General features: G+C 43.1%; 1 protein-coding gene across 1 annotated transcript in view; it reads left to right on the forward strand.

Annotated features, from left to right (window-relative positions):
* LOC134929650 (chloride channel protein C-like) overlaps positions 1–14,710 on the forward strand; it is a 563,568-nt gene that overhangs the window by 535,583 nt on the left and 13,275 nt on the right. Inside the window, exons 17-18 of the mRNA XM_063925230.1 lie at positions 5,544–5,634; positions 8,502–8,597. Of these exons, the coding sequence (XP_063781300.1) occupies positions 5,544–5,634; positions 8,502–8,597 (187 nt within the window). The remainder of the gene's footprint in view (positions 1–5,543; positions 5,635–8,501; positions 8,598–14,710) is intronic.

Below are 14,710 nucleotides of genomic sequence, written 5' to 3' on the forward strand. Positions count from 1 at the left end.
TGTTTGCTATAAAATCTAGCTAGGTGGTCCACAACATTAATATCTCACTCAGTTACTCTTGCTGTCTTATGAGGTATGTGCGGTTAGATGGGCAAGGGCAGAGCAGGTGTAGCAGCTGGGGGTACCTAATTCCTAACTTCCAGCTTCCTATAACATACAAAGGTCATTTGTCATGTGATTACTTATTCTCACTAAGTATTAGTGGCATCATTTCAATATAGTTTAGCACCACTTATATTTTATAAGGAATAACATAGTCATAATAATCCACTAATGCAAGTTCTTATACTATAGAAAGAGTTACTGTACTCGTGAGGTATGCATTTTCTAAGCACCGTATTTACAATTGTGGGTGTATTATTCTAAGTACAGCCATACTGTATAGCCACGTGTAAATGGTGCAGTTAAGTACATTTATTTGAGTTTATTTTAGATTTACAATTACTATACTTAATATAGCAGTAGAGGTTAATAACACCCAAGTCCTGCTTTTTTTATTTTTTGTAGGAGTGGGCAACACTCGGCATGTGCGCCAGATGTGGCACACCAAACAGTTTTAAGAGGCACGCACACGCGACAATGTGTTTGTCAGATCAAGCGGTCCCTAAATCATGAAATAATACAGATATGTATTTATCGGGATCCGGTCTGAAGATCGACAGTGTCTAGGTCGACAATGTTTAGGTCGACCACTATAGGTCGACAGTCACTAGGCCGACATGGATGGAAGGTCGACATGTGCTAGGTCGACAGGTCTAAAGGTCGATATGAGTTTTTCCAAATTTTTTTCTTTTTTTGAATTTTTTCATACTTAACGATCCACGTGGACTACGATTGGAACGGTAAAGTGTGCCGAGCGAAGCGGTAGCGGAGCGAAGGCACCATGCCCGAAGCATGGCGAGCGAAGCGAGCCATGCGAGGGGACGCGGTGCACTAATATGGGATCCCGGTCACTCTACGAAGAAAACGACACCAAAATAAATAAATAAATCCTCATGTCGACCTTTAGACCTGTCGACCTAGCACATGTCGACCTAGAAACCCTGTCGACCTTCCATCCATGTCGACCTAGTGACTGTCGACCTAAACATTGTCGACCTAGACACTGTCGATTTGATGAACCACACCCCTATTTATCATTGGTGACAGTGAGGTGCAGAAAAGTATAATTTCATACCACCTCAGTAGTATCATAGTGTATCGTAAACTGATAGATTTGCTATCACTCTATTAATGAGTTCTGATCTGGCTTGACTACTGCACATGTGAGGCCATGAGCAGTCTAATCTGCTTGGAAAGGATCTGAAGATCCCGTTAAAAAAAATTGCCTGATGTAAGAGAGATCAGAACTTTGGGGGTAATTCAGAGATGATCGCAGCAGCAAATTTGTTAGCAGTTGGGCAAAACCATGTGCAGTGCAGGGGGGGGGGGGGGGCAAATATAACATTTGCAGAGAGACTTAGATTTGAGTGGGTTATTTTGTTTCTGTGCAGGGTAATACTGGCTTCTTTATTTTTACACTGCAATTTAGATTTCAGATTTAACACACCCCACCCAAATCTACCTCTCTCTGCACATATTATGTCTGCCCCCCCCCCCCCCCCCCTGCAGTGCACATGGTTTTGCCCAACTGCTAACAAATTTGCTGCTGCGATCAACTCTGAAGTACCCCCTTTGTCCTGATAGCTAACATCATCTTCAGATAGCCTTTAGACTACAGATTCACTGGAGATCAAATTTGGGGGGTGCTTTTAGATTTTACCTGATTTTACACTTAATTTAACACCAATTTTACTGGTCCATTGAAAAACACAAAGTGAGGTTTTTAACAGTATAATTTACGTATACATCTATCTATCTATCTATCTATCTATCTATCTATCTATCTATCTATCTATCTATCTATCTATCTATACACACACACACACACACACACACACACACACACACACACACACACACACACGGCATTGTACTACATACTGCATATAGGAATTATCCATACTATATAAACTGCAGCAAAGTGGAAACAGATCACTTCCTGAATTAGTATCCTAGAATAAGGAGGAATACAATTGTTGGTTAATTACTGTGATAAATTGGCTCAGGAATACTAATTATGTCATTATTTACGTTATTTGGGGCTGCCGCCGTAAACGTGATTCCAAGGCATGAGAATAATGGAGTTCATGAGTAAAATGCCTTTCATCTTTGCCAGACAAAAACAGAGTAAACAAATGTCACCAAAGGGACCTAAATACTAATCAGTGACCCGCCATGTAACTACCGTATAGGGCAATTATGTGTCAGGCATATTTCATATGCCATATTACATCTGATGATGTGGAGAGAAGAATGCTGATGATGTGATAACATATATATGTGACATTGTCAGTGCTATGAAACAGCAGAAATTCCTTGACATTGACCCAAATGTAACAGATCCTCCTTATTGCGGTGCAATGTGACATTCTTCTATTTCTATCATAAATATTCAGTTTCCTTTTTATGTTAGCATATGCTTTTATGAGTAGCCAAAATGTGCTTGCGTTTCCTAAAACACTTTGGGTAATTCTCCGGTGGAAGTTGCTTAGAGCACAGCACTTCATTACCCTCCGACAAAACTGCTGAAACAAGTAAATGCTGTTTTAAACTATTTCCAAATCAGAGAAAGTCACAACTCTATAATGCTTAGTTACAGCCATCATATAGAGAAGTTTGTGGCGCATGGAATACAAACTTTCAAGCTCTTTTGCTCCTGTCTCCCAATAAAACATCACATACCATAAAACCCCCATGTTTTTAAGACGTTCTTGCATTTTCAAGCTGTAACAGGGGGTGGTAATGTATGCCTGTAAACTGCTTTATGCTTATAATGCTCTAAGCTTAGTCATGTGACTAAAAATATATGATCCAAGTATAGTGTGAGGGAAGTCTGAATCCCACTCTATGCACTAAACTTGAATGGACCTACCTGAACTGGAGACAGTGCTATTGATCTCTATTTGGAATTGAGTTAATATAATTTGAACAACTCATTAGTATAAATTGAAGTAAAAGAGGGAGGCTGCATTAATGCACGTATGCAAATTAGCTGGTTTAACGTAGCATGATGTGTATAGGGACAGGTAATAGTGGAATAGATTGGCGTCAGAATTACGCTAAAGGTCTGCAAAGCTGTACACTCTCTATTACAGTGTGCAGTATCTAACAGCTGGCTTATTTTCTGTTATTAAGGCATTCTGAATACTGTGCAAAGGGCACTCAGAAATGGTTACTTACTAATGTTGTTAAAAGGTGCGAATTTGCATTAGAACTATAGCAACCAGTCAGACGTGCTTTCAGCGGGACTAGACAGATAAAAGCTAATTGCAGATGGTTGTTGTAGTTTAGTGCAAATAACATTCAAATGTAACAAATAACTTGTGAATACAAAGCACCTTTATATTAGAGGCCTATAATTGCGCTAACCCGTAAATATAGTTCACTTGTTAAAAATTGAATATAGCATAAGGAATATATTGAATATATACACATTTTATATATCTCTCTCATATTTATAGTACTAGTATTCTAGTATATTAGACCTTTCCTTTCTCTGGGCCTGATTCAGCAGAACACGCAGTTTCATGTGCAGCTGCGATTTTGTTCGTTTTGTATGCTAACTGCCAGCACCTCACGCACATAATCAGAAACATCAGGAACTTCGGGTACACATCAGTTTCACCATCAGACCTCTGATTACCCCTATGCTGTCTCAGACAGAGCGGCTCTCCTAAGACACTGGGGCCTCTCCAGCTGCAAACAAATTTGCCGTGGCTGACTAGGGACTAGGGAATTGACCAGAAAATGTACCTGGAATACCTGGGAATTTCTAGCCACCCTGAATTACCTCCTCCAGATGCTGCCTACCCATCACTCATTTTGCCAATAAATCCTCTGAGCTTTCTGCAATCCCTAATCATCCATCTTGCTACAGTATCTATCTATCTATCTATCTATCTATCTATCTATCTATCTATCTATCTATCTATCTATCTATCTATCTATCGGCCTACTTCATTCACAGCCTATATTAAAAAATGAGGAACATCATCAAGGTTAAGGGTAGGCCTATGGCTATGCAGACTGGAAACAGCAGTAGCGACGCAGACGCCAGGTTTTTGTACAAATGAGCTTGCATCTAACGGCAGATGCACGCCACGAAAACAGCCAAGACACGACTGCGTTTTTTTCCCACCACCCCCTTTTAACACCTCGAATTGACCACTTCCTGTCACTCACTTTCCCATGAAATTCTCACTGTGATTGAGAGCGCAGCGGCAGCTTAACACATGCGCATTGCGATTGCAGCACATGCACAGTCTGACGATAATTGCTCTGTTGCATGAACATTGCCAATGCATACAAACATTATATATAATACATATATTTTTCTGTACATGGAAAACATTAGCTGATAATAATGACCTTTTTATGTCCAGTTATCTATTAAAAGCGTCATGAGGCATGCACAACCGATATTCACATTAATACAAAATGTTTAGAACAAGTTATTATTGGCTCAACTGATAATTACAAAAGAGCGATATTTGCCGCAGAGCAATCTCCAATCATTTCAGTGTTGCCAGCCCAAGTAATGGGCCCTACACACTGAAAGATCTAACTGAACGATATGAACGTTCTTGTTCATTAATGAACGAGAACTCGTTCATATCGTTCAATGTGTTGGCACCAACGATGAATGAATCGCTCGTTCATCGTTAGTGCCAGGTCGCTTATACATGCATGCCAATATGGACAATCTCGTCCATATTAGCATGCAGGGCTATGGAGCTGGGTGACTCAATCCCCCTGTCATTTCCGCCCCCCGCCGGGTCGCCTGTCAGCTGTATTGGCGTATCGGCTGTTGGGCACCTCGGCTGCCAATCGCCTAATGTGTAGGGCCCATAAGATTATAACTATTATAGATTATAACTATTAATTCTGGAAATCTAAAACAATATTATGTTAGCTGGCTTATGCTCCATGTTATGCTCAATGCTCCCCGGTGATTACTCAGCAAACAAGATTGTATATGTGCAATATTATGTTATTACTGCACATATACAATCTTGTTTGCTGAGTAATCACCGGGGAGCATTGAGCATAAGATGGAAAATGTGGTTTACGTTCCATTACAGATGTATATGAGTGCGGAACATGTACTAATTAGGCAATAATTGGCCCCTAATCTACACTGATCATAATAAATGAATACATTTTCGACAGAATATGGATTTATTGCTGTAGGACTAGAATTGCTATGTAATAAGACATTCATTATGTAATTCTGATGTTAATGCATGTTATAAGTAACAATGGCAGTTTTTCTCACATAGCCCATCAGTCTTATATTCCCTATGGTAAATATATAAACACCTCCGAGAACATGCTTGTATCAACAACAATAATTAGGTCAATATTTTGTGACTGTTTAGTTATAATCGTAAATCCTTCACTGGAGTTTTATTATTGTTCCCACTTGTCACTGTTTTATGCAGGTTGGAGCTGTACATGCTTCTTTCCCACAGTCATATATTCCAAACACTGGAGGATGATAATGTGCGCACAGCTGTACTCAGGTACCAGGAGGTAAGTCAGGGAAGTTCTACTTGTCTGTCAAATTTGGAATGAGTGAGGCAAATGTAATGAGGGAACCTTGCTTATCTGCAGTCACATAACAGAAGCAGAAATGTGCACTTGAATTATATATTTTACATATGTTACCTTATACTGCACAGGATTATGATGTACAAATACCGGGCCTGATGTTATGTATAACATGATACACCTGTTTGTGGAACGTACCATAGTGCTGCTTCTCCATGTCTGTCATGGGCTAGGAGTATGGCGATACTCATTGATTATATCGGCCACTATACCGTACATATTGATTATATTAGCAGCTGTATTCCATACAGTTATTCTAGACTCTATGCCCTGCACATTAATTATACCCGCCAATGTACACATATTTAAAACTTATGTCTCTATTGAATTCTGGCCAGATCCACAGAGTTCTTCTAGATAAGCTTCCCAGATCTGGAGCATACAGAGGGCCAGATGTATTAAGCCTTGAAAAGTGATACATTTCATGGTGATAAAGTACCAACCAACCAACCAACCAACCAACCAACCAACCAACCAACCAACCAGCTCCTGTCATTTTTCAAACCCAGCCTGTAACATGGCAGTTAGGAGCTGATTGGCTGGTACTTTATCACCATGAAATGTATCACTTTTCAAGGCTTAGTACATCTCCCACAGAATGTAAAAACTGAAAGATGCACTCCACAAATAGGCAAGCCTTCAGTTCTGCATCAGGCCCAAAGTGCTTGTTATTTACTGTACAGAGATATCAATATGAAAAACACAATATAAACAAAGGATTGATAAGTTACACATCCTACAGTATATAATAAAAGGCTAATGCTGCTCCTTACCTCTATGGGGGAATTCAAGTGTTTTGCCCGCCCTGTGGCCACAAGTGTTGCTCCATTCGGGAGCACATAGCCAATGATGCTGACATTACTGTTATGTTGTTCTGTCATTTTGACGGACTCGCAACTAGGTTTATGCATAAACACGGGAGTTATAGGGGGCAGTGCTGATCATTCTGAAACCACATTATTTCATATTTGTGCCAGCTAGTTAGCTTACGTTTGCTACATTTGCATAGTAGATGTAAAGATGCAACAGACGCAGTCTAGTCTCAGTATGTTCTGTAAAGGTGCATACACACTGGGCATTTTTGCCCAGCGTATATGCACAGCAATGATTGTGGACATCGTCTGCAGGAAAATAGCTCAGTGCATACACACTGAGCTATTTTCCCTGTGCCAGCGATGCTCACCGGGTGTGTGTGTGTGTGTGTGTGTGTGTGTGTGTGTGTGTGCGTGTGTGTGTGTGTGTGCGTGTGTGTGTGTGGGGGGGGGGGGGGGTTGGGGGATGAAGCACTTTCCACAGTAGGAGACTGTAGAAAGTGCTTCACTCGGCTGTTCAAACAGCCCGACGTACGGTGGCGGCTGGCGACGATGCAGGAGCGCGCATCAGCGCTCACCGCTCATCGCCCGCCCATACACACTTGGACGAGTTGGAGCTCGAAGTAGCTCAAAGTGCCAGAAGTGACCTACTTTGACCTTAAAATCGCCCAGTGTGCATGGGCCTTCAGTCTCATTGTGTTTGTTGTTCAGCTTCTGATTTGTTATTCCTTTATCCTGGCTCCATGTTTGTGGAGGGAGGCTCTCTCTCTGATTATAGTTACTGTTGTTTCACACATTAAAATGATAAAAACATAATTGAATACAACATGATGGTCAGACATAATATTATATATTGTTGTAGGGATGCTTGTTGTAATTATCTGTTGCATTATGTAAATCTAGATGGATTAAAGGGTTTAGCTGAAATCATTGGAAACATGCTGACTCCTTTCTGCTGCTAGGTGGTATAAGCTTCATAGCCCCAAACAGCCAAAGTTGCATGTATAGTCTTGTGCATAATTGTGCCTGTCTCCATTTGGTAGCACATAGTACAGGCCCACCCATCACCCAGATCAGGATCTGCTCAATTTCCAATAGATTATATTTTTCCTAACAAATCCATACATGGTACCATTGGCATAGGCACACAGTGCTCATATATATGTTTGTGATGACACAACAGCAGCTGTGGGACCGTCTACTGGTCCCTGGGGTGGGAATAAAAGTCAGAATTGTGTTTATTATCTATAGTTCTGTGTTGGCATCACACAAGTGTTTAACTATATCAGGGGATTTTCTATAATTTAATTAAAATAAAACAAAATGATCTAGAGCTTTGTGCTTGAGGCTTGGAGCCAGAGCCCCCGATGCCATTTGGTGGCAGCAGGGCTGCCAGCAGAAATTATGGGGCCAAGGACTGACAAAAGAGACAGGGCCCCTCCGCCCCAAAATAAGATTCTACCGCATCACTCCACACCTATGTGATGTCATATATTGTGGTATTACATATAGGTGGAGTATTGAGAACCTACAGGAACGGTTCACAGAGAGCTGATGCACAGTTGAAGGCTTGTTTTAGAAGTCTTCACTCTGCATCAACCCGCTGTTGTTTCACAGCCTGGTGCAGTTCTACAGGTATTGGTAGTAGGAGTCAGGAGTGAGCTCCCCTCTCTGTAAGGGCCTGGGACACCAGTCCCCACAGTCCCCTCCTGCTGGCGGCCCTGGGTGGCAGTACATCTGACAATCAAGTTTAGAAGGTTGGGCTTAAAATGAGCATTCACTGACACCAGCCATATTGCACTGTATGAAGGCTATGGAGACCTAGTCCAGAATTTGTATTTTCAGGCTTATTACTGTATATAATAAGCTGGCTTTGTAAATGTGTACTCATCTTCTGTAATGTGCTGGTTTATTGTGATTGCTGGGACAGTGATCACGTCTTTGTTTCTCACAAATATCTTATCCGGTCTTATTCAGGTAACGGTGGAAAAGCTGCATGCAGTGGATCGAATGAACACATTGCTTAACAAGTATTCCACAGACCCTCGCTATCAGCAACTCTTCATCAATCTGGTAAGGACAGAGCCAAATACAAAAACAAACATTTCCGATGCGAACAATGTGTTTGTTATATTTAAATCATTTGTTTATGATGGCTGTGTCAGCCGCACTGATTTACATAAACATTGCCAATCCTGATACTTTACATTTTCAACAAAAGTAGCAGAGTACAAACAGCATTCCTAGGTTTTAATTCATATTGTATAAACATAACAGATGTTGATAAAATGAGCCAGCAATAAAATACAACAAAGAAGGTTATGATAGTTTTTTTTTTCCTATGGAAATGCATTCCAGATTGACAGTGATAGCAGGTTTGTAGATCATATATAATATACATGTCATTTACAGCTGTTTTGATAATACTAAACAAATATGTAAAGTGTGTCTCTCTTTAGCAATTAGATACTGTACTGTGACCTTTTTACTCTTAACAATGTCCTTTGTAATTATAGTTTTAGCATTCCCTAAGTTGCAGTGTGCTTAATGCTGAAACACACACACACACGCGCGCACGCACGCACGCACACACACACACACACACTGTATAATTATGAGGACATCAGGATATATTAAAGCAGTACAATGTTGTCATGACAGCATAATGCTGATTTTTAGACCTACAGTCAGAAAAATGACCAGTGATGACCTGGATGAATTTATGGCTACTGTACTGTATGAAGCACCTTGTATTTTGTACTGATTTTATAACAGCAAAAGATTACACCTTTTTTTGTGTCTTGTCTGTTATGGGTACAGTCTATAATACTAGTTATATAACCCTGTAATTCGCTGTATCACTGGTTGGCGTTGCAGGTGATGTGCTTATAGTAGCAGCATAATAATGATCATTATTATCAGTGACTGACTTTCTGGGACAGCAGAAAGTTTTCACTTTCCTCAAATGGTTCTTGAGCTTTAGCTGTGTCCCTTTCATTTTTATTTCTCTGTTCTCATTCCTTGTGGGAGAATAATAGTCATACTAACTGCAGGAGACCTCCATCTGTGACTAAGACATACAATAAAATTGTCTGGATTAGTGAAACCTTTGTTTTTTTATTGTCCCTGTTTTACTTATAGTGGGGAGGAGGGGGGGGGGGGCACCAATTCTATTTCTGGCAAATGGCACCAACATGTCTAGTTACGGCTCTGGCCCCTCTGTGCCTATCCGTTGACCCTTATATATGCTAAATTCCCGTATTATTAACCTATTGCACCCTTCTCAATACTATCCCTTGCAGTCTTCTCATATCAACCAATCAACCTTCCCAGCAATTTTTAGTGAAGTGGAATGGGTAGGGGGGAGTTGCAACAAGGAAAATAATTGAGCTTGTCTAAGAAAAAGAGAGGAAGATACCTGCCCACTCAATGTTCTTTGGGACCTATCAAAGGTGGAACTACAATTGGTACAGCAGGTGCATTGCACCAGCGCCCCTGGGGACTAAAGGGGCTCACTGCTGCCCTGACCAGTAATGACTTTTTCCCTGGGCCACCGCTTGACCATTTTGAGCAAAGTCAGATGACTGGTTCAGTGAAGGGTGGGCCCCATTGCCCGAGGAACCTGCCCCTTACCTCAGGGAGGCGGAGTTCACCTTGTGTGTGTGCTGCCTGTCAGTGCTGATTGCAGATGTATTCTGCCTCTAATTCACAGAGCTGTGAATTCTTTCTGAATCACAGCTGTCTTTGAATTTAAGACAGCGCACGTGTGGTGTAATTGGCGCTGCCAGAGCCTGCTTGATTGAGTGCCAAATTGAGGAAAAGATCGGGGGTGGGGCCCACTTCTGAGACAGGGAAGTGGCCACTGTGTTCCCACTGTTGGAAATGATTTGTGTTCAGGTGCAAAAGCAGCCAGTCTTTACACTGCCCAGAAAAAATATAACCCGTCCAAGTGTAAATCTCTCTGCACATGTTACATAAGACCCTCCTGCAGTGCAACACAGTTTAGCCCAGTTGTTTGCTTTTCATGTTTACTTGCAAACATGAATAAGGCCCAGAGTCTGTGGCGACTGATGAGTTCCCATGTCTCCACTGAAATTCCCATTACAGGTTTTCTGTATAAATCCTATCTCAATATATGTATCATTCCCATATGCCACTTTATTAACTTCAACAGCATTAGTTCATACTCGGCCATCATTGTATGCACATGCACTCAGTGGTGCCGAAGTGGGGAGGAGAGTACTAGTTACCTGGGCCCAGGTCTGATGGAGGGGCCCAGGGGGGCATAGGTCTTCCCCTCCCCTTCCTTACCTGGAAACAGCAGCTGCAGCTCTTCTCCTCAGCCCTGTGCTGGGCTGCAGTGTGGCCAGAAAGGCGATTAAAATACTATTTATTCTTTATTTTTTTCTAAGGATGCATGGCTGCGTCTCCTGTGATTAGGCCACTCCCCCTGATAAGTACTTGGGTCCAGCCAGGCTCTCTACTGCCCTGTGTGCACTGATCCCTTATGCAACATACAGTACTTTACTATATGCATTTCCTATGTTACTGTGCATGTGATGGTTTGGAGGAGAGGGGAAAGGAATTTTATGTTCTGTGTATTCCTTGATGTTTATGATCTATTCAATAATTGCATTATTTTACCCTTCTTTGTAATTAAAGTACAAATCTACTATGGGGGGAATTCCATTACCCATGATCTGTTTTCACTTTAAAAAATCGCAGTAAATTCCTGGTTTACTGACATTTTGTTTTCAGGTTAATACTAGAGATGAGCGCCTGAAATTTTTTGGGTTTTGTGTTTTGGTTTAGGGTTCGGTTCCGCGGCCGTGTTTTGGGTTCGACCGCGTTTTGGCAAAACCTCACCGAATTTTTTTTGTCGGATTCGGGTGTGTTTTGGATTCGGGTGTTTTTTTCAAAAAACCCTAAAAAACAGCTTAAATCATAGAATTTGGGGGTCATTTTGATCCCATATTATTATTAACCTCAAAAACCATAATTTCCACTCATTTTCAGTCTATTCTGAATACCTCACACCTCACAATATTATTTTTAGTCCTAAAATTTGCACCGAGGTCGCTGGATGACTAAGCTAAGCGACCCTAGTGGCCGACACAAACACCTGGCCCATCTAGGAGTGGCACTGCAGTGTCACGCAGGATGTCCCTTCCAAAAAACCCTCCCCAAACAGCACATGACGCAAAGAAAAAAAGAGGCGCAATGAGGTAGCTGTGTGAGTAAGATTAGCGACCCTAGTGGCCGACACAAACACCGGGCCCATTTAGGAGTGGCACTGCAGTGTCACGCAGGATGTCCCTTCCAAAAAACCCTCCCCAAACAGCACATGACGCAAAGAAAAAAAGAGGCGCAATGAGGTAGCTGTGTGAGTAAGATTAGCGACCGTAGTGGCCGACACAAACACCGGGCCCATTTAGGAGTGGCACTGCAGTGTCACGCAGGATGTCCCTTCCAAAAAACCCTCCCCAAACAGCACATGACGCAAAGAAAAAAAGAGGCGCGATGAGGTAGCTGACTGTGTGAGTAAGATAAGCGACCCTAGTGGCCGACACAAACACCGGGCCCATTTAGGAGTGGCACTGCAGTGTCACGCAGGATGTCCCTTCCAAAAAACCCTCCCCAAACAGCACATGACGCAAAGAAAAATAAAAGAAAAAAGAGGTGCAAGATGGAATTGTCCTTGGGCCCTCCCACCCACCCTTATGTTGTATAAACAAAACAGGACATGCACACTTTAACCAACCCATCATTTCAGTGACAGGGTCTGCCACACGACTGTGACTGATATGACGGGTTGGTTTGGACCCCCCCCAAAAAAGAAGCACCTCATCATCATCCTCCGATATATCACCGTGTACATCCCCCTCCTCACAGATTATCAATTCGTCCCCACTGGAATCCACCATCTCAGCTCCCTGTGTACTTTGTGGAGGCAATTGCTGCTGGTCAATGTCTCCGCGGAGGAATTGATTATAATTCATTTTAATGAACATCATCTTCTCCACATTTTCTGGATGTAACCTCGTACGCCGATTGCTGACAAGGTGAGCGGCGGCACTAAACACTCTTTCGGAGTACACACTTGTGGGAGGGCAACTTAGGTAGAATAAAGCCAGTTTGTGCAAGGGCCTCCAAATTGCCTCTTTTTCCTGCCAGTATAAGTACGGACTGTGTGACGTGCCTACTTGGATGCGGTCACTCATATAATCCTCCACCATTCTTTCAATGTTGAGAGAATCATATGCAGTGACAGTAGACGACATGTCCGTAATCGTTGTCAGGTCCTTCAGTCCGGACCAGATGTCAGCATCAGCAGTCGCTCCAGACTGCCCTGCATCACCGCCAGCGGGTGGGCTCGGAATTCTGAGCCTTTTCCTCGCACCCCCAGTTGTGGGAGAATGTGAAGGAGGAGATGTTGACAGGTCGCGTTCCGCTTGACTTGACAATTTTGTCACCAGCAGGTCTTTGCACCCCAGCAGACTTGTGTCTGCCGGAAAGAGAGATCCAAGGTAGGTTTTAAATCTAGGATCGAGCACGGTGGCCAAAATGTAGTGCTCTGATTTCAACAGATTGACCACCCGTGAATCCTTGTTAAGCGAATTAAGGGCTGCATCCACAAGTCCCACATGCCTAGCGGAATCGCTCCCTTTTAGCTCCTTCTTCAATGCCTCCAGCTTCTTCTGCAAAAGCCTGATGAGGGGAATGACCTGACTCAGGCTGGCAGTGTCTGAACTGACTTCACGTGTGGCAAGTTCAAAGGGCATCAGAACCTTGCACAACGTTGAAATCATTCTCCACTGCACTTGAGACAGGTGCATTCCACCTCCTATATCGTGCTCAATTGTATAGGCTTGAATGGCCTTTTGCTGCTCCTCCAACCTCTGAAGCATATAGAGGGTTGAATTCCACCTCGTTACCACTTCTTGCTTCAGATGATGGCAGGGCAGGTTCAGTAGTTTTTGGTGGTGCTCCAGTCTTCTGTACGTGGTGCCTGTACGCCGAAAGTGTCCCGCAATTCTTCTGGCCACCGACAGCATCTCTTGCACGCCCCTGTCGTTTTTTAAATAATTCTGCACCACCAAATTCAAGGTATGTGCAAAACATGGGACGTGCTGGAATTTGCCCATATTTAATGCACACACAATATTGCTGGCGTTGTCCGATGCCACAAATCCACAGAAGAGTCCAATTGGGGTAAGCCATTCTGCGATGATCTTCCTCAGTTGCCGTAAGAGGTTTTCAGCTGTGTGCGTATTCTGGAAAGCGGTGATACAAAGCGTAGCCTGCCTAGGAAAGAGTTGGCGTTTGCGAGATGCTGCTACTGGTGCCGCCGCTGCTGTTCTTGCGGCGGGAGTCCATACATCTACCCAGTGGGCTGTCACAGTCATATAGTCCTGACCCTGCCCTGCTCCACTTGTCCACATGTCCGTGGTTAAGTGGACATTGGGTACAACTGCATTTTTTAGGACACTGGTGAGTCTTTTTCTGACGTCCGTGTACATTCTCGGTATCGCCTGCCTACAGAAGTGGAACCTAGATGGTATTTGGTAACGGGGGCACACTGCCTCAATAAATTGTCTAGTTCCCTGTGAACTAACGGCGGATACCGGACGCACGTCGAACACCAACATAGTTGTCAAGGACTCAGTTATCCGCTTTGCAACAGGATGACTGCTGTGATATTTCATCTTCCTCGCAAAGGACTGTTGGACAGTCAATTGCTTACTGGAAGTAGTACAAGTGGGCTTACGACTTCCCCTCTGGGATGACCATCGACTCCCAGCAGCAACAACAGCAGCGCCAGCAGCAGTAGGCGTTACACGCAAGGATGCATCGGAGGAATCCCAGGCAGGAGAGGACTCGTCAGAATTGCCAGTGACATGGCCTGCAGGACTATTGGCATTCCTGGGGAAGGAGGAAATTGACACTGAGGGAGTTGGTGGGGTGGTTTGCGTGAGCTTGGTTACAAGAGGAAGGGATTTACTGGTCAGTGGACTGCTTCCGCTGTCGGCCCAAGTTTTTGAACTTGTCACTGACTTATTATGAATGCGCTGCAGGTGACGTATAAGGGAGGATGTTCCGAGGTGGTTAACGTCCTTACCCCTACTTATTACAGCTTGACAAAGGGAACACACGGCTTGACACCTGTTGTCCGCATTTCTGGTGAA

This window comes from Pseudophryne corroboree, chromosome 5 (assembly GCF_028390025.1).
Source record: "Pseudophryne corroboree isolate aPseCor3 chromosome 5, aPseCor3.hap2, whole genome shotgun sequence".
Lineage (NCBI taxonomy): Eukaryota > Metazoa > Chordata > Amphibia > Anura > Myobatrachidae > Pseudophryne > Pseudophryne corroboree.